The 19593-nt window shown below is 32.6% G+C and overlaps 1 protein-coding gene and 1 long non-coding RNA gene across 5 annotated transcripts; one reads left to right on the top strand and one right to left on the bottom strand.

The window, feature by feature from the left end:
• Window positions 1–850: 850 nt before the first annotated feature.
• Window positions 851–2069, top strand: LOC135789576 (uncharacterized). Its single transcript, XR_010547602.1, has 4 exons — window positions 851–1139; window positions 1234–1271; window positions 1853–1904; window positions 2016–2069. It is a non-coding gene; the product is annotated as an uncharacterized lncRNA (long non-coding RNA).
• A 2385-nt stretch (window positions 2070–4454) lies between these two features.
• LOC135804028 (xaa-Pro dipeptidase-like) lies at window positions 4455–19353 on the bottom strand. Of its 4 annotated transcripts, XM_065317790.1 has the most exons (6): window positions 19086–19353; window positions 18914–18951; window positions 16801–16838; window positions 4965–5022; window positions 4753–4897; window positions 4455–4684 (listed from the first exon to the last, which is right to left on the bottom strand). In XM_065317790.1, the coding sequence occupies exons 3-6, from the start codon at window positions 16828–16830 to the stop codon at window positions 4627–4629; spliced, it is 291 nt and encodes a 96-aa protein (XP_065173862.1). In that variant the 5' UTR covers window positions 16831–16838; window positions 18914–18951; window positions 19086–19353; the 3' UTR covers window positions 4455–4626. The 4 variants fall into 4 exon arrangements, with proteins under 4 accessions (XP_065173862.1, XP_065173864.1, XP_065173861.1 ...); XM_065317792.1 differs by lacking the exon at window positions 18914–18951; XM_065317789.1 differs by lacking the exons at window positions 18914–18951; window positions 19086–19353 and adding an exon at window positions 18008–18315.
• Between the last annotated feature and the right edge of the window lie 240 nt (window positions 19354–19593).

Raw genomic sequence — 19593 nt, 5'->3', positions numbered from 1 at the left:
TTATATATTGCAATTACTCGAAATTGTATAGTTGAGTCTCATTCGGGGTACTGTACAAGGGCAGCGGTAGAAGTAACTCGTGTTCCGGGCACCGTATGAGGGTAGCGGTAGAAGTGACTCGTGTTCAGGGCACCGTACGTGAATGTATAGCTGACTCTCATTTGCCCATTTTATCTTGTGAATTATTTTTTTATATTTTAAATTTATTTATTTCCAATTTAGCTAGCCGGTCTTATAGAGAATTTTCCGTAGATTATGAATTTTCAATCCGCTTCTCTCTACCTTTTTTAGTTTTCGAGATATGCTCGAAGAATTTTCAAAAAATGAATATGTTCACTTTTTAGCACTTCTAAACACGACTTCAGAACCTTTATACTAATTAATATATAATATATAATAATTCTAATTATTTTCTTGTTTCTTCTTATAGAGAATTTTCCAAATTTTCATACCCTTTGATTGGTTGGTTGCTAGCACGTTTAGTTTAAAAGATATTCGCTACCGGAAAACCTCTATATCTATCAGCAAGCGGGGCATTCGACGCGAGAATTGTGTTGGTGTATAAACAACTTTCTTATCGCATTTGCTGTGCGAGATGCGATGCGCATAATTCTCGCCTGTCTTCGCGCTGTCGCATGCCGCACATTTTAGTTTAGTTCTTATTGCAGGTACATTGTCAAATGAAATTCGCGCTCAAGGTCTCATGCCATCGACGCGTCGGCTTTGCGCATCTATTGCTTCTACCTGCGGGGTTCATGCAGCTGGCACAGAGTCTTATTGTACACAGTCTAGTTTAGTTTAGATTGCAGATATCGTGCCTATTGCAATTCGCACACAAGGTCGCGGGCCATCGACGCGCCGACTTCGCGCACCTCTTGATTTCTTATCATAAACTGTCGCGTCATTGCTTGCGCAGTTGGCGGCTAGTTCGTGCCGGTCTCTGATTGTTGCGGACGTGTTTCTCGCGACTCGTATCGTTTGTCCGAACTTCTATTTCCAAATTCGCATTATATTCGTTCATCAATGATCTATTTAGTTTTAACTTGCGACTATAGTAATGATATTTATTATTTGTGCGTAAGTGTCGAGTTGCTAGGTGAATACATTTATTTATCATTAGGATGACCCATCGTGCTGGTGTGAGTAACTTTTGTGTAAACAGCATAGATGTTTTTTTTTCACCGTTTGAATATAATATAACATGAATATAATGTTTTCTTTTCTTATTTACAGTATTTGCGGTGTCTAGGAGTCCGATGTGTCCTGCATTGGTAAGTTTATAATTCAATTATAAAATTAATTGATGGGCTACTCAACTGCGTTCAAACTAAACTATCGGCAAACTATCGGCCGACTGCTATATCAAAATGGAGCTCCTCGCAAGCGCGCACACCGACCGATTGTTTAGTCGGCCGACTCGACCAATGGTTCAGTTCGCTCCGAGTTTTGGCGATAGTTATGGTCATCCGATAGTAGTGTGCTTAGTGTACGCGCTAACAGCCCAACTCGATCAAACTATTGGCCGATAAATAGTTTGTGGTCTGCGGGGGCTCTTAGAGATGCGGAATTAAATTCTCCGTCAGGTGGTTTTTTTTTGTTGCAGGAATTCGCTCTGCAATCCGCAATAATTTGCTTTAAAATAGATTTTTAACTGTTTTTCGTGGAATATTTGTATTTTCTCGGGTTTGTATGCGATCTAGGCGACTTAATAATTTCAGCTTGGCGTTTTCGCATCAGAATATAAGTATTTAATTTCTTTGTGATTTTCCTAAATAATTATAGTGATAATGTCACAAATTAACCCCTAAAATTGCATTTTTATGTTTGAAATACTAATTTTTGCTGGTTTTAGGGATTTTGCACTTGAGTCTGACATTGTAGAAGGACTATTCTGGCATCAGATTGTAAGTAATTAATTCCTTTATCATTTTCCTAAATAACTTTTATGATTATGGTACAAATTGACCCCAAAATTGCATTCTTATGTTCGAACGACTAATTTTTGCTTGTTTTAGTGATTTTGCACCTGAGTCTGACATCGTAGAAGGACCATTTCGATATCAGGTTGTAAGTATTTAATTCCTTTATCATTTTCCTAAATAACTTTTGTGATTATCTTAGAAATTAACCCTTTAAATTGCATTTTTATGTTCGAATGACTAATTTTTTCTGGTTTTAGGTATTTTGCACCTGAGTCTGACATCGTAGAAGGACCATTCTTGCATCAGATTGTAAGTATTTAATTTCTTTATCATTTTCCTAAATAACTTTTGTGATTATCTCACAATTTAACCCTTAAAATTGCATTTTTATGTTCGAATGACTAATTTTTCTGGTTTTAGGTATTTTGCACCTGAGTCTGACATCGTAGAAGGACCATTCTTGCATCAGATTGTAAGTATTTAATTTCTTTATCAATTTCCTAAATAACTTTTGAGATTATCTCACAAATTAACCCTTAAAATTGCATTTTTATGTTCGAATGACTAATTTTTGCTGGTTTTAGGTATTTTGCACCTGAGTCTGACATCGTAGAAGGACCATTCTTGCATCAGATTGTAAGTATTTAATTTCTTTATCATTTTCCTAAATAACTTTTGTGATTATCTCACAATTTAACCCTTAAAATTGCATTTTTATGTTCGAATGACTAATTTTTGCTGGTTTTAGGTATTTTGCACCTGAGTCTGACATCGTAGAAGGACCATTCTTGCATCAGATTGTAAGTATTTAATTTCTTTATCATTTTCCTAAATAACTTCTGTGATTATCTCACAAATTAACCCTTAAAATTGCATTTTTATGTTCGAAAGACTAATTTTTACCTGTTTTAGGATTTTGCACCTGAGTCTGACATCGTAGAAGGACCATTCTTGCATCAGATTGTAAGTATTTAATTTCTTTATCATTTTCCTAAATAACTTTTGTGAGTATCTCACAAATTAACCCTTAAAATTGCATTTTTATGTTCGAATGACTAATTTTTGCTGGTTTTAGGTATTTTGCACCTGAGTCTGACATCGTAGGAGGACCATTCTTGCATCAGATTGTAAGTATTTAATTTCTTTATCATTTTCCTAAATAACTTTTGTGATTATTTCACAAATTAACCCTTAAAATTGCATTTTTATGTTGGAAAGACTAATTTTTGCTTGTTTTAGGGATTTTGCACCTAAGTCTGACATCGTAGAAGGACCATTCTTGCATCAGATTGTTATTATTAAATTTCATTATCTTTAATAACTTTTGTGATTATTACCCAAATTGACTCCCAAAATGTATGCTTGTGTGTTTTCTTTAATAAAGAATATTTTAAAGTTGTTCTAATTAAAATTATTTCTGTTATTTCTACCCGATCACATATTTAACGATCCCTTAAAACATTTATTTTGAAAAGTGCATGCTAGTGCCATCTATCAATTAGAAACTACAACAACCGAAAATTTTGAGCTTCGGTCCGTCGCCACCAGAGGCAGCACCTTACTAGTTAGCGCGAAAACTTTATCAGCCTCCTCAACTTTCTGCGATCCTAATATTCAATCTTTATTTTGTCGACTCTGAGAGGCAAAATGACACAAATTTTGGACTCGAAACAGTCGAAACTCAGGTTTTGCTATTCGGATCGCAGAAAGGGTGAGGAGGTATATAAAAGAGGCGGTAACTAGTAATGGCGGGTAAAATGAATGTTTAAAAATCTTTATTCAGCAAATTCGGTTTTCGAATTCTGAATTATCTCGACAACTAAGAGGGCTAGAAAATTAAGAACAACATATTCTTGATCCTTGAAAAATTCCCTACAAGGTGGCATCATTATTGAAAAATCATCAAAATGGCACAAAAAATTTTTAAAGAAAAGATTTTGTTATAAAAAAGGCAAAAGATTTCTCTTTTTTATGATGAAAATTGAAAGTTGGAATTTTTAAATTCTGTTTTCGAATTCTGATAGATAATTTAATTCTACATCAATTATATTGGTATTTTTTTGCTAGCCATTAACTGCATAGGCCCTATTTGTAATTTTATAGAAAAAATTGAATATGTACCGAAACAAACTGAAATAATATATATAATAATTTAGCGGGAACCGCCTATGCCCACTTTCTGTGTTCCTAATACTACAGACTGATGAGCAGCAACATTTCAGCAAATTTCTCGACAAATTTTGTCGAGAAATCCATTGAAATTGGTGACAAAATTCTTTTGAATATTAGGATCGCAGAAAGTTGAGGAGGCTGAATCTCCAGCAATCTTGAATAGCGGCGTAACTTTAGTTACTCGTGGATAGATGACACTAGTGATACCGTTTTTAAATTAATATTGATACAATATAAAATTGATTTTGAACTATTTCTCATATCTAGCAGTGGCATTTCCATTAAAGTTTAAGGGTTTTATGGATTAATTAAAGGAGTAACGATGTTGTTCTCCGTTTGGAACAAATAAAACAATAAAAATTTATAGTTAAAAGTATAAAACAACAATTTTATTCAAACATGTTGAATATACACCCATCAGTAACTCAATTTCTCAATATATACATGAAATTATACAATGGTCTTTTTTACAATTTTTAACATAATAAACAAAAATGATATCAATAACAGCTTCGAAATGTTGTAAATTCATTCAATCGAATTTGGAATCATCATCAACACCGGCAATCCAATCTTCAATTTCTTGGACACTATAAACCAGAAAGAATAACAGAATAGTAAAATATAAAATATTATAATTTGCCAAAATATAACATACGTTCTTGGAACTTTAGTCCAGTTGCAACATCCATTTTCAGTAATCAAAACATCATCCTCAATACGCACTTCACCAGTACCACGAAACCACTCCAGTTGGTCATTATTGATAAACCTGGCCATCTCAGGATTAGCCAATGCTTCATCTAACAACTGGAAAATATTTATGTAAATAAATTATACATATACATAAATTAAATTAATTATTCTTACAAGATCCATAAAGACTCCCATTTAGGGCACCGTACGAAGGTGGCGGTAGCAGTAACTCCTAGAATCAAACCTATATTAGTCGTGATAATCAAATTTAAAGCTGCGTAACAAAACTACAATTCCTAGCGCAACGAGTACTACGGCGCAAACACAACTTTCAATATAACTCGCGTTACGGAATTTTCTTACAATTAGGTTCTATACAGGGGGATACAAAATTAAATTCCGCATCTAGGAAAATTATTTCAAACTAATTGTAACACCGCGCTCGCGAGTTATAACAAAAAAACTACAATTCCTAGGGCAACAAGTACTACGGCGAAAACACAACTATCAACATAACTCGCGTAACGGAATTTTCTCGCAATTAATTTCTATACAGGGGGATACAGAATTAAATTCCGCATCTAGAAAAATTATTTCAAACTAATTGTAACACCGCGTTCGCGAGTTATAACAAAAAAACTACAATTCCTAGCGCAACGAGTACTACGGCGCAAACACAACTATCAATATAACTCGCGTTACGGAATTTTCTCGCAATAAATTTCTATACAGAAGGATACAGAAAAAAATTTCGCATCTAGGAAAATTATTTCGAGCTAATTGTAACACCGCGTTCGCGAGTTATAACAAAAAAACTACAATTCCTAGCGCAACGAGTACTACGGCGCAAACACAACTATCAATATAACTCGCGTTACGGAATTTTCTCGCAATTAGGTTCTATACAGGGGGATACAGAATTAAATTCCGCATCTAGGAAAATTATTTCAAACTAATTGTAACACCGCGTTCGCAAGTTATAAAAAAAAAACTACAATTCCTAGGGCAACGAGTACTACGGCGCAAACACAACTATAAATATCACTCGCATTACGGAATTTTCTCGCAATGAATTTCTATACAAGGGGATACAGAATTAAATTCCGCATCTAGGAAAATTATTTCAAACTAATTGTAACACCGCGTTCGCGAGTTATAACAAAAAACTACAATTCCTAGCGCAACGAGTACAACGGCGCAAAACACAACTTTCAATATAACTCGCGTTACGGAATTTTCTTACAATTAGGTTCTATACAGGGGGATACAGAATTAAATTCCGCATCTAGGAAAATTATTTCAAACTAATTGTAACACCGCGTTCGCGAGTTATAACAAAAAAACTACAATTCCTAGCGCAACAAGTACTACGGCGCAAAACACAACTTTCAATATAACTCGCGTTACGGAATTTTCTTGCAAAAAATTTCTATACAGGGGGATATAAAATTAAATTCCGCACCTACAAAAATTATTTCAAACTACTTCGACGATTTTTGATCATTAATATTTCTCAAACTAAAAGCGCTAGCAATCAACAAATTGCTGATTATGAAAGACTGGAAAATTCTCTATCAGATAAAAGTATAAAATAATTATATTTCCAAGAGTAAAAGGTCAAAAAACGCCACTAAAAGTACTAAAAAGTGACATTTATCAATTTTTGCCCATTTTATTCAATAGGATATTTAAAAGGGAAATCTGAGAGATGAAATTTTACGTCTTAAGAAAAAATTGCCAAGGGGGGGTGCTTGATACTTTTTTTCGACGATTTTCAAAAATTCATATCTCTTAAACTAAAAGAGATAGCTACCAACAAATTGTTGATTATGAAAGATTGGAAAATTCTCTATCAGATAAAAATATAAAATAGTTATATTTCCTACAGTAAAAGGTCGAAAAACGCGACTAAAAGTGCTAAAAAGTGACATTTATCAATTGTTGCCATTTTATTCAATCGCGAATATCTCGTAAACTAAAAGAGATAAATAAGATCTGATCGCAGCGTCTTAATCTACGGACCAATCTCTATCAGATAGGATAGTTAAAAGGGAAATCTGAGAGATGAAATTTTAAGTCTTAAGAAAAAATTGCCAAGGGGGGGTGCTTGATACTTTTTTTCGACGATTTTCAAAAATTCATATCTCTTAAACTAAAAGAGATAGCTACCAACAAATTGTTGATTATGAAAGATTGGAAAATTCTCTATCAGATAAAAATATAAAATAGTTATATTTCCTACAGTAAAAGGTCGAAAAACGCGACTAAAAGTGCTAAAAAGTGACATTTATCAATTTTGCCGATTTTATTCAATCGCGAATATCTCGTAAACTAAAAGAGATAAATAAGATCTGATCGCAGCGTCTTAATCTACGGACCAATCTCTATCAGATAGGATAGTTAAAAGGGAAATCTGAGAGATGAAATTTTAAGTCTTAAGAAAAAATTGCCAAGGGGGGGTGCTTGATACTTTTTTTCGACGATTTTCAAAAATTCATATCTCTTAAACTAAAAGAGATAGCTACCAACAAATTGTTGATTATGAAAGATTGGAAAATTCTCTATCAGATAAAAATATAAAATAGTTATATTTCCTACAGTAAAAGGTCGAAAAACGCGACTAAAAGTGCTAAAAAGTGACATTTATCAATTTTTGCCGATTTTATTCAATCGCGAATATCTCGTAAACTAAAAGAGATAAATAAGATCTGATCGCAGCGTCTTAATCTACGGACCAATCTCTATCAGATAGGATAGTTAAAAGGGAAATCTGAGAGATGAAATTTTAAGTCTTAAGAAAAAATTGCCAAGGGGGGGTGCTTGATACTTTTTTTCGACGATTTTCAAAAATTCATATCTCTTAAACTAAAAGAGATAGCTACCAACAAATTGTTGATTATGAAAGATTGGAAAATTCTCTATCAGATAAAAATATAAAATAATTATATTTCCTACAGTAAAAGGTCGAAAAACGCGACTAAAAGTGCTAAAAAGTGACATTTATCAATTTTTGCCGATTTTATTCAATCGCGAATATCTCGTAAACTAAAAGAGATAAATAAGATCTGATCGCAGCGTCTTAATCTACGGACCAATCTCTATCAGATAGGATAGTTAAAAGGAAATCTGAGAGATGAAATTTTAAGTCTTAAGAAAAATTGCCAAGGGGGTGCTTGATACTTTTTTTCGACGATTTTCAAAAATTCATATCTCTTAAACTAAAAGAGATAGCTACCAACAAATTGTTGATTATGAAAGATTGGAAAATTCTCTATCAGATAAAAATATAAAATAGTTATATTTCCTACAGTAAAAGGTCGAAAAACGCGACTAAAAGTGCTAAAAAGTGACATTTATCAATTTTTGCCGATTTTATTCAATCGCGAATATCTCGTAAACTAAAAGAGATAAATAAGATCTGATCGCAGCGTCTTAATCTACGGACCAATCTCTATCAGATAGGATAGTTAAAAGGGAAATCTGAGAGATGAAATTTTAAGTCTTAAGAAAAAATTGCCAAGGGGGGGTGCTTGATACTTTTTTTCGACGATTTTCAAAAATTCATATCTCTTAAACTAAAAGAGATAGCTACCAACAAATTGTTGATTATGAAAGATTGGAAAATTCTCTATCAGATAAAAATATAAAATAGTTATATTTCCTACAGTAAAAGGTCGAAAAACGCGACTAAAAGTGCTAAAAAGTGACATTTATCAATTTTTGCCGATTTTATTCAATCGCGAATATCTCGTAAACTAAAAGAGATAAATAAGATCTGATCGCAGCGTCTTAATCTACGGACCAATCTCTATCAGATAGGATAGTTAAAAGGAAATCTGAGAGATGAAATTTTAAGTCTTAAGAAAAAATTGCCAAGGGGTGCTTGATACTTTTTTCGACGATTTTCAAAAATTCATATCTCTTAAACTAAAAGAGATAGCTACCAACAAATTGTTGATTATGAAAGATTGGAAAATTCTCTATCAGATAAAAATATAAAATAGTTATATTTCCTACAGTAAAAGGTCGAAAAACGCGACTAAAAGTGCTAAAAGTGACATTTATCAATTTTTGCCGATTTTATTCAATCGCGAATATCTCGTAAACTAAAAGAGATAAATAAGATCTGATCGCAGCGTCTTAATCTACGGACCAATCTCTATCAGATAGGATAGTTAAAAGGAAATCTGAGAGATGAAATTTTAAGTCTTAAGAAAAAATTGCCAAGGGGTGCTTGATACTTTTTTCGACGATTTTCAAAAATTCATATCTCTTAAACTAAAAGAGATAGCTACCAACAAATTGTTGATTATGAAAGATTGGAAAATTCTCTATCAGATAAAAATATAAAATAATTATATTTCCTACAGTAAAAGGTCGAAAAACGCGACTAAAAGTGCTAAAAGTGACATTTATCAATTTTTGCCGATTTTATTCAATCGCGAATATCTCGTAAACTAAAAGAGATAAATAAGATCTGATCGCAGCGTCTTAATCTACGGACCAATCTCTATCAGATAGGATAGTTAAAAGGAAATCTGAGAGATGAAATTTTAAGTCTTAAGAAAAATTGCCAAGGGGGTGCTTGATACTTTTTTCGACGATTTTCAAAAATTCATATCTCTTAAACTAAAAGAGATAGCTACCAACAAATTGTTGATTATGAAAGATTGGAAAATTCTCTATCAGATAAAAATATAAAATAGTTATATTTCCTACAGTAAAAGGTCGAAAAACGCGACTAAAAGTGCTAAAAGTGACATTTATCAATTTTTGCCGATTTTATTCAATCGCGAATATCTCGTAAACTAAAAGAGATAAATAAGATCTGATCGCAGCGTCTTAATCTACGGACCAATCTCTATCAGATAGGATAGTTAAAAGGAAATCTGAGAGATGAAATTTTAAGTCTTAAGAAAAATTGCCAAGGGGGTGCTTGATACTTTTTTCGACGATTTTCAAAAATTCATATCTCTTAAACTAAAAGAGATAGCTACCAACAAATTGTTGATTATGAAAGATTGGAAAATTCTCTATCAGATAAAAATATAAAATAGTTATATTTCCTACAGTAAAAGGTCGAAAAACGCGACTAAAAGTGCTAAAAGTGACATTTATCAATTTTTGCCGATTTTATTCAATCGCGAATATCTCGTAAACTAAAAGAGATAAATAAGATCTGATCGCAGCGTCTTAATCTACGGACCAATCTCTATCAGATAGGATAGTTAAAAGGAAATCTGAGAGATGAAATTTTAAGTCTTAAGAAAAATTGCCAAGGGGGTGCTTGATACTTTTTTTCGACGATTTTCAAAAATTCATATCTCTTAAACTAAAAGAGATAGCTACCAACAAATTGTTGATTATGAAAGATTGGAAAATTCTCTATCAGATAAAAATATAAAATAGTTATATTTCCTACAGTAAAAGGTCGAAAAACGCGACTAAAAGTGCTAAAAGTGACATTTATCAATTTTTGCCGATTTTATTCAATCGCGAATATCTCGTAAACTAAAAGAGATAAATAAGATCTGATCGCAGCGTCTTAATCTACGGACCAATCTCTATCAGATAGGATAGTTAAAAGGAAATCTGAGAGATGAAATTTTAAGTCTTAAGAAAAATTGCCAAGGGGGTGCTTGATACTTTTTTCGACGATTTTCAAAAATTCATATCTCTTAAACTAAAAGAGATAGCTACCAACAAATTGTTGATTATGAAAGATTGGAAAATTCTCTATCAGATAAAAATATAAAATAGTTATATTTCCTACAGTAAAAGGTCGAAAAACGCGACTAAAAGTGCTAAAAGTGACATTTATCAATTTTTGCCGATTTTATTCAATCGCGAATATCTCGTAAACTAAAAGAGATAAATAAGATCTGATCGCAGCGTCTTAATCTACGGACCAATCTCTATCAGATAGGATAGTTAAAAGGGAAATCTGAGAGATGAAATTTTAAGTCTTAAGAAAAATTGCCAAGGGGGTGCTTGATACTTTTTTTCGACGATTTTCAAAAATTCATATCTCTTAAACTAAAAGAGATAGCTACCAACAAATTGTTGATTATGAAAGATTGGAAAATTCTCTATCAGATAAAAATATAAAATAGTTATATTTCCTACAGTAAAAGGTCGAAAACGCGACTAAAAGTGCTAAAAGTGACATTTATCAATTTTTGCCGATTTTATTCAATCGCGAATATCTCGTAAACTAAAAGAGATAAATAAGATCTGATCGCAGCGTCTTAATCTACGGACCAATCTCTATCAGATAGGATAGTTAAAAGGAAATCTGAGAGATGAAATTTTAAGTCTTAAGAAAAATTGCCAAGGGGGTGCTTGATACTTTTTTCGACGATTTTCAAAAATTCATATCTCTTAAACTAAAAGAGATAGCTACCAACAAATTGTTGATTATGAAAGATTGGAAAATTCTCTATCAGATAAAAATATAAAATAGTTATATTTCCTACAGTAAAAGGTCGAAAAACGCGACTAAAAGTGCTAAAAGTGACATTTATCAATTTTTGCCGATTTTATTCAATCGCGAATATCTCGTAAACTAAAAGAGATAAATAAGATCTGATCGCAGCGTCTTAATCTACGGACCAATCTCTATCAGATAGGATAGTTAAAAGGAAATCTGAGAGATGAAATTTTAAGTCTTAAGAAAAATTGCCAAGGGGGTGCTTGATACTTTTTTCGACGATTTTCAAAAATTCATATCTCTTAAACTAAAAGAGATAGCTACCAACAAATTGTTGATTATGAAAGATTGGAAAATTCTCTATCAGATAAAAATATAAAATAGTTATATTTCCTACAGTAAAAGGTCGAAAAACGCGACTAAAAGTGCTAAAAGTGACATTTATCAATTTTTGCCGATTTTATTCAATCGCGAATATCTCGTAAACTAAAAGAGATAAATAAGATCTGATCGCAGCGTCTTAATCTACGGACCAATCTCTATCAGATAGGATAGTTAAAAGGAAATCTGAGAGATGAAATTTTAAGTCTTAAGAAAAATTGCCAAGGGGGTGCTTGATACTTTTTTCGACGATTTTCAAAAATTCATATCTCTTAAACTAAAAGAGATAGCTACCAACAAATTGTTGATTATGAAAGATTGGAAAATTCTCTATCAGATAAAAATATAAAATAGTTATATTTCCTACAGTAAAAGGTCGAAAAACGCGACTAAAAGTGCTAAAAGTGACATTTATCAATTTTTGCCGATTTTATTCAATCGCGAATATCTCGTAAACTAAAAGAGATAAATAAGATCTGATCGCAGCGTCTTAATCTACGGACCAATCTCTATCAGATAGGATAGTTAAAAGGAAATCTGAGAGATGAAATTTTAAGTCTTAAGAAAAATTGCCAAGGGGGTGCTTGATACTTTTTTCGACGATTTTCAAAAATTCATATCTCTTAAACTAAAAGAGATAGCTACCAACAAATTGTTGATTATGAAAGATTGGAAAATTCTCTATCAGATAAAAATATAAAATAGTTATATTTCCTACAGTAAAAGGTCGAAAAACGCGACTAAAAGTGCTAAAAGTGACATTTATCAATTTTTGCCGATTTTATTCAATCGCGAATATCTCGTAAACTAAAAGAGATAAATAAGATCTGATCGCAGCGTCTTAATCTACGGACCAATCTCTATCAGATAGGATAGTTAAAAGGAAATCTGAGAGATGAAATTTTAAGTCTTAAGAAAAATTGCCAAGGGGGTGCTTGATACTTTTTTCGACGATTTTCAAAAATTCATATCTCTTAAACTAAAAGAGATAGCTACCAACAAATTGTTGATTATGAAAGATTGGAAAATTCTCTATCAGATAAAAATATAAAATAGTTATATTTCCTACAGTAAAAGGTCGAAAAACGCGACTAAAAGTGCTAAAAGTGACATTTATCAATTTTTGCCGATTTTATTCAATCGCGAATATCTCGTAAACTAAAAGAGATAAATAAGATCTGATCGCAGCGTCTTAATCTACGGACCAATCTCTATCAGATAGGATAGTTAAAAGGAAATCTGAGAGATGAAATTTTAAGTCTTAAGAAAAAATTGCCAAGGGGTGCTTGATACTTTTTTCGACGATTTTCAAAAATTCATATCTCTTAAACTAAAAGAGATAGCTACCAACAAATTGTTGATTATGAAAGATTGGAAAATTCTCTATCAGATAAAAATATAAAATAGTTATATTTCCTACAGTAAAAGGTCGAAAAACGCGACTAAAAGTGCTAAAAGTGACATTTATCAATTTTTGCCGATTTTATTCAATCGCGAATATCTCGTAAACTAAAAGAGATAAATAAGATCTGATCGCAGCGTCTTAATCTACGGACCAATCTCTATCAGATAGGATAGTTAAAAGGAAATCTGAGAGATGAAATTTTAAGTCTTAAGAAAAAATTGCCAAGGGGTGCTTGATACTTTTTTCGACGATTTTCAAAAATTCATATCTCTTAAACTAAAAGAGATAGCTACCAACAAATTGTTGATTATGAAAGATTGGAAAATTCTCTATCAGATAAAAATATAAAATAGTTATATTTCCTACAGTAAAAGGTCGAAAAACGCGACTAAAAGTGCTAAAAAGTGACATTTATCAATTTTTGCCGATTTTATTCAATCGCGAATATCTCGTAAACTAAAAGAGATAAATAAGATCTGATCGCAGCGTCTTAATCTACGGACCAATCTCTATCAGATAGGATAGTTAAAAGGAAATCTGAGAGATGAAATTTTAAGTCTTAAGAAAAATTGCCAAGGGGGTGCTTGATACTTTTTTCGACGATTTTCAAAAATTCATATCTCTTAAACTAAAAGAGATAGCTACCAACAAATTGTTGATTATGAAAGATTGGAAAATTCTCTATCAGATAAAAATATAAAATAGTTATATTTCCTACAGTAAAAGGTCGAAAAACGCGACTAAAAGTGCTAAAAAGTGACATTTATCAATTTTTGCCGATTTTATTCAATCGCGAATATCTCGTAAACTAAAAGAGATAAATAAGATCTGATCGCAGCGTCTTAATCTACGGACCAATCTCTATCAGATAGGATAGTTAAAAGGGAAATCTGAGAGATGAAATTTTAAGTCTTAAGAAAAAATTGCCAAGGGGGGGTGCTTGATACTTTTTTTCGACGATTTTCAAAAATTCATATCTCTTAAACTAAAAGAGATAGCTACCAACAAATTGTTGATTATGAAAGATTGGAAAATTCTCTATCAGATAAAAATATAAAATAGTTATATTTCCTACAGTAAAAGGTCGAAAAACGCGACTAAAAGTGCTAAAAAGTGACATTTATCAATTTTTGCCGATTTTATTCAATCGCGAATATCTCGTAAACTAAAAGAGATAAATAAGATCTGATCGCAGCGTCTTAATCTACGGACCAATCTCTATCAGATAGGATAGTTAAAAGGAAATCTGAGAGATGAAATTTTAAGTCTTAAGAAAAAATTGCCAAGGGGGGGTGCTTGATACTTTTTTTCGACGATTTTCAAAAATTCATATCTCTTAAACTAAAAGAGATAGCTACCAACAAATTGTTGATTATGAAAGATTGGAAAATTCTCTATCAGATAAAAATATAAAATAGTTATATTTCCTACAGTAAAAGGTCGAAAAACGCGACTAAAAGTGCTAAAAGTGACATTTATCAATTTTTGCCGATTTTATTCAATCGCGAATATCTCGTAAACTAAAAGAGATAAATAAGATCTGATCGCAGCGTCTTAATCTACGGACCAATCTCTATCAGATAGGATAGTTAAAAGGAAATCTGAGAGATGAAATTTTAAGTCTTAAGAAAAAATTGCCAAGGGGGGGTGCTTGATACTTTTTTTCGACGATTTTCAAAAATTCATATCTCTTAAACTAAAAGAGATAGCTACCAACAAATTGTTGATTATGAAAGATTGGAAAATTCTCTATCAGATAAAAATATAAAATAGTTATATTTCCTACAGTAAAAGGTCGAAAAACGCGACTAAAAGTGCTAAAAGTGACATTTATCAATTTTTGCCGATTTTATTCAATCGCGAATATCTCGTAAACTAAAAGAGATAAATAAGATCTGATCGCAGCGTCTTAATCTACGGACCAATCTCTATCAGATAGGATAGTTAAAAGGAAATCTGAGAGATGAAATTTTAAGTCTTAAGAAAAAATTGCCAAGGGGGGGTGCTTGATACTTTTTTTCGACGATTTTCAAAAATTCATATCTCTTAAACTAAAAGAGATAGCTACCAACAAATTGTTGATTATGAAAGATTGGAAAATTCTCTATCAGATAAAAATATAAAATAGTTATATTTCCTACAGTAAAAGGTCGAAAAACGCGACTAAAAGTGCTAAAAAGTGACATTTATCAATTTTTGCCGATTTTATTCAATCGCGAATATCTCGTAAACTAAAAGAGATAAATAAGATCTGATCGCAGCGTCTTAATCTACGGACCAATCTCTATCAGATAGGATAGTTAAAAGGAAATCTGAGAGATGAAATTTTAAGTCTTAAGAAAAAATTGCCAAGGGGGGGTGCTTGATACTTTTTTTCGACGATTTTCAAAAATTCATATCTCTTAAACTAAAAGAGATAGCTACCAACAAATTGTTGATTATGAAAGATTGGAAAATTCTCTATCAGATAAAAATATAAAATAGTTATATTTCCTACAGTAAAAGGTCGAAAAACGCGACTAAAAGTGCTAAAAAGTGACATTTATCAATTTTTGCCGATTTTATTCAATCGCGAATATCTCGTAAACTAAAAGAGATAAATAAGATCTGATCGCAGCGTCTTAATCTACGGACCAATCTCTATCAGATAGGATAGTTAAAAGAGAAATCTGAGAGATGAAATTTTAAGTCTTAAGAAAAATTGCCAAGGGGGGGTGCTTGATACTTTTTTTCGACGATTTTCAAAAATTCATATCTCTTAAACTAAAAGAGATAGCTACCAACAAATTGTTGATTATGAAAGATTGGAAAATTCTCTATCAGATAAAAATATAAAATAGTTATATTTCCTACAGTAAAAGGTCGAAAAACGCGACTAAAAGTGCTAAAAGTGACATTTATCAATTTTGCCGATTTTATTCAATCGCGAATATCTCGTAAACTAAAAGAGATAAATAAGATCTGATCGCAGCGTCTTAATCTACGGACCAATCTCTATCAGATAGGATAGTTAAAAGAGAAATCTGAGAGATGAAATTTTAAGTCTTAAGAAAAAATTGCCAAGGGGGGGTGCTTGATACTTTTTTTCGACGATTTTCAAAAATTCATATCTCTTAAACTAAAAGAGATAGCTACCAACAAATTGTTGATTATGAAAGATTGGAAAATTCTCTATCAGATAAAAATATAAAATAGTTATATTTCCTACAGTAAAAGGTCGAAAACGCGACTAAAAGTGCTAAAAGTGACATTTATCAATTTTGCCGATTTTATTCAATCGCGAATATCTCGTAAACTAAAAGAGATAAATAAGATCTGATCGCAGCGTCTTAATCTACGGACCAATCTCTATCAGATAGGATAGTTAAAAGGAAATCTGAGAGATGAAATTTTAAGTCTTAAGAAAAATTGCCAAGGGGGTGTTTGATACTTTTTCGACGATTTTCAAAAATTCATATCTCTTAAACTAAAAGAGATAGCTACCAACAAATTGTTGATTATGAAAGATTGGAAAATTCTCTATCAGATAAAAATATAAAATAGTTATATTTCCTACAGTAAAAGGTCGAAAAACGCGACTAAAAGTGCTAAAAAGTGACATTTATCAATTTTTGCCGATTTTATTCAATCGCGAATATCTCGTAAACTAAAAGAGATACAGACGAGCGGCCTGAAACGCTACTGTCTTGTGTATTGGCAACACGCGGTGGAACACGAAAAAAAATCTACATTAATACAAACTTATGTACGACGTAGTAATAAAAATGAAAAATATAATTGAATTATAAACTCACCAATGCAGAACACATCAGACTCCAAGGCATGGCAAATACTGTAAATAAGAAAAGAAAACATTATATTCATGTAATATTATATTCAAATAATAAATAACATTACTATAGTCGCAAGTTAAAACTAAATAGGTAGTTGATTGATGAACGAATATAATGCGAATTTGGAAAATAAAAGTTCGGGCAAACAATACGAGTCGCGAGAAACACGTCTGCAACAACCAGAGACCGGCACGAACTGGCCGCCAACTGCGCAAGCAGCGACGCCACAGTTTATGATAAGAAATCTAGAGATGCGCGAAGTCGGTGCGTCGATGGCACGAGACCTTGAGCGCAAATTGCATTTGGCGCGTTACCTGCCATCAAAACTAAAATATGATGCAGTAACGCAACGACGATACACGGCAATGCGATAAGAAAGTGTGAATTGTGTTCAAAACAAACACTATTCTCGTGCCGAATGCTCACGCTTGCCGATAAATGCAGAAATAAACCATACAATTTTATTTTACGATTTTTAGGTCATGCTAGGGCCATCTATGAATGATACAGTAGTTTCAAAATTTAGATTATTAAAAGTAATGAAACATTGAAATTTCGATTTGAGTAATTCTGATTTCTTATGCTGACAGAGTGCCACATTTTACATAAAATATTTAAGTTATATCTGCTTAAGTGATCTATCTGCTGATGATAAAACTGTTTTGCTGATGATGATTTTTATAACTAAAGATTACACCTAATGTATAATTGTTAGTTATATTCATGATTAAAGAATTGAAGAATACTAGCTTCAATTTACGATGCCAATATAAACAGCAAGATGTGATTTTATTCCAAGAAATAAAGAATCGATATCTGCAGGTAAACAAACTTATCTCTTGCGCGAAATAGCGTGATCGCACACGGATACGGTGTGCACTCACTACCACCGACAAGCAATATTTAACGCGAAAACGTGCATCGTACTGCCATCTAACCGACTATCTAATAATGGCAGGTTTAAATTCAAAACACATTTTATCAAATATATAACAAAGTTGATATTGCATGAAAATACCAGTCATAAGCAATTTAATAGTGCTTATCGAATCGCAATATTTCTTTAATTTATATTCTATGGTACAATATAATAATATTATATTCACCCATCGGAGAAAAACAAACATTCTGTGCGGAGTATCGAAATGGTGAGATAAAAATTACTTACTCAAACACGAAGGGACCTCCAAAGAACTGGGAACAACATGGTAGCAATATGTAGGTAGCTACCGACAATGTCCCACAAAAACCGACAATAAAACCGCAGTATTCTTGTACTTTGAAATTTAAACATCAAAAGCGAGCAAAAAATCATTTACGAACATTAAACGCACTATTAATCATTCACAAAACACAGTAGATGCATGTTACACTAAGTCGAGTGATGACTGAATATAATTCAATTGTAGAAAATAGAAGTCCGATAAAACAATATGCGACGCGCGAAATGCGTCTGGAAACGCCAGAGACCGGCACGAAACTGGCTGCAAACCATCGATAACGCATGTCGTAGCCGTGCCAGCTACGACGCGACAGTTTCTGATAAGAAAGCAAGAGATGCGCACAGCCGGTGCGCCGACAGCCCGCGACCTTGCGTGCGAATTGCAATAGACACGGTACCTGCAATAAGAACTAAACTAACATGTGCTGCATGCGACAGCGCGACGGCAAACGAGAATCTTACGCGAAGCATCTTGCACGGTACAACAAACGCTGATAATAGAATTGTATTCAAAACGAATACAATTCAATTTTTAATTTGAACGTGTATTGTTCCCACTCTATTTCGGTTTATATTTGAGCAATGAAAAATTTCAAACTATTCAAACGTCAGTTGAAAAACTTTAAAAATTTTAACTTCAAGTTTTCTGCTAAAAAGTATTTTCACATTTGGTCAAATTCCGGAAAAAACTATGATATCCGTAATAAAAATTTTAAATTTCATGTCCAAATTTTCTCCGGAATGTTTGAAAGAAAGTTTCGCAAAAAAAAGTTTAACATATGAATTTTCTAAGTGCAGAAAAACAGTAAAATAAGAAAACAGATACAATCAATGATGGAAAACATTACTTACAAGTGAATCCAACACCGCAAATCAAATTTTAGAAGATACTGAAATAAAGAAGAAATAACATGTGTTACATAATTTCGAAAAATGCTTACAATGAATCTAAGTTCCGGCAAAACCCAAAGTAAGCCTTACATATCGTCTTATTTGCCACAATTATTTAATTAAGTATTCTTACCAAGTCGCACATTGAGACGACGAGTTCTGCTAAAGACAAATGGTTCGCACAAACTCAAAACAAGGCGGCCGGCCGGCTTCCGACGGCAATCGATCACGAATTCACGCGAAAATATAACAAACACGTAAATATTTATCGAATGACCAAACGCAGCAATTAACACTAAATTCAATCAAATATAACGCGATATACCGAATTAACAACGAGAAATACGAATACTGCACGGAGTAGTATTACTTGCCGCAGGAAGTAAGAGATGCTTGCCGGCATCACAACTGTGCACTCACTCGCAGGAATATTTTTAGTTAAAACATACATCGTTGCGCCGTCTGCGGATGCTTTATTGTACCTCCAGCTAATACAAAGTGTTTCAAAAAGTGTGGCGTGCATATGAGGCAGTGAGCGATTGCCTATGAGTCAGTGAATGGTCACGGACTTAAATGGCAGTGTCCGTGTGTCACACGTACGCATCAGTGCGCATTCACCACCTTATCTAAACGTATAGCAA

The sequence above is a fragment of the Atheta coriaria genome, unplaced genomic scaffold, assembly GCF_025399875.1.
Source record: "Atheta coriaria isolate IRGN ID8LTWV9N9 unplaced genomic scaffold, Caltech_Dcor_3.1 hic_scaffold_3_pilon, whole genome shotgun sequence".
NCBI lineage: Eukaryota > Metazoa > Arthropoda > Insecta > Coleoptera > Staphylinidae > Dalotia > Dalotia coriaria.
This window is presented reverse-complemented; position numbering and strand designations above follow the sequence as displayed.

Excerpts from the sequence above, each read along its gene's own strand:
- LOC135804028 (XM_065317790.1), bottom strand. The coding sequence starts at position 16,830 with ATGCCTTGGAGTCTGATGTGTTCTGCATTG. Across the intron at positions 5,023-16,800 it reads GTCTGATGTGTTCTGCATTG|GAGTTACTGCTACCGCCACC; the intron begins GTGAGTTTATAA and ends GTTTGATTCTAG. Across the intron at positions 4,898-4,964 it reads TGGGAGTCTTTATGGATCTT|ATGAAGCATTGGCTAATCCT; the intron begins GTAAGAATAATT and ends TCCAGTTGTTAG.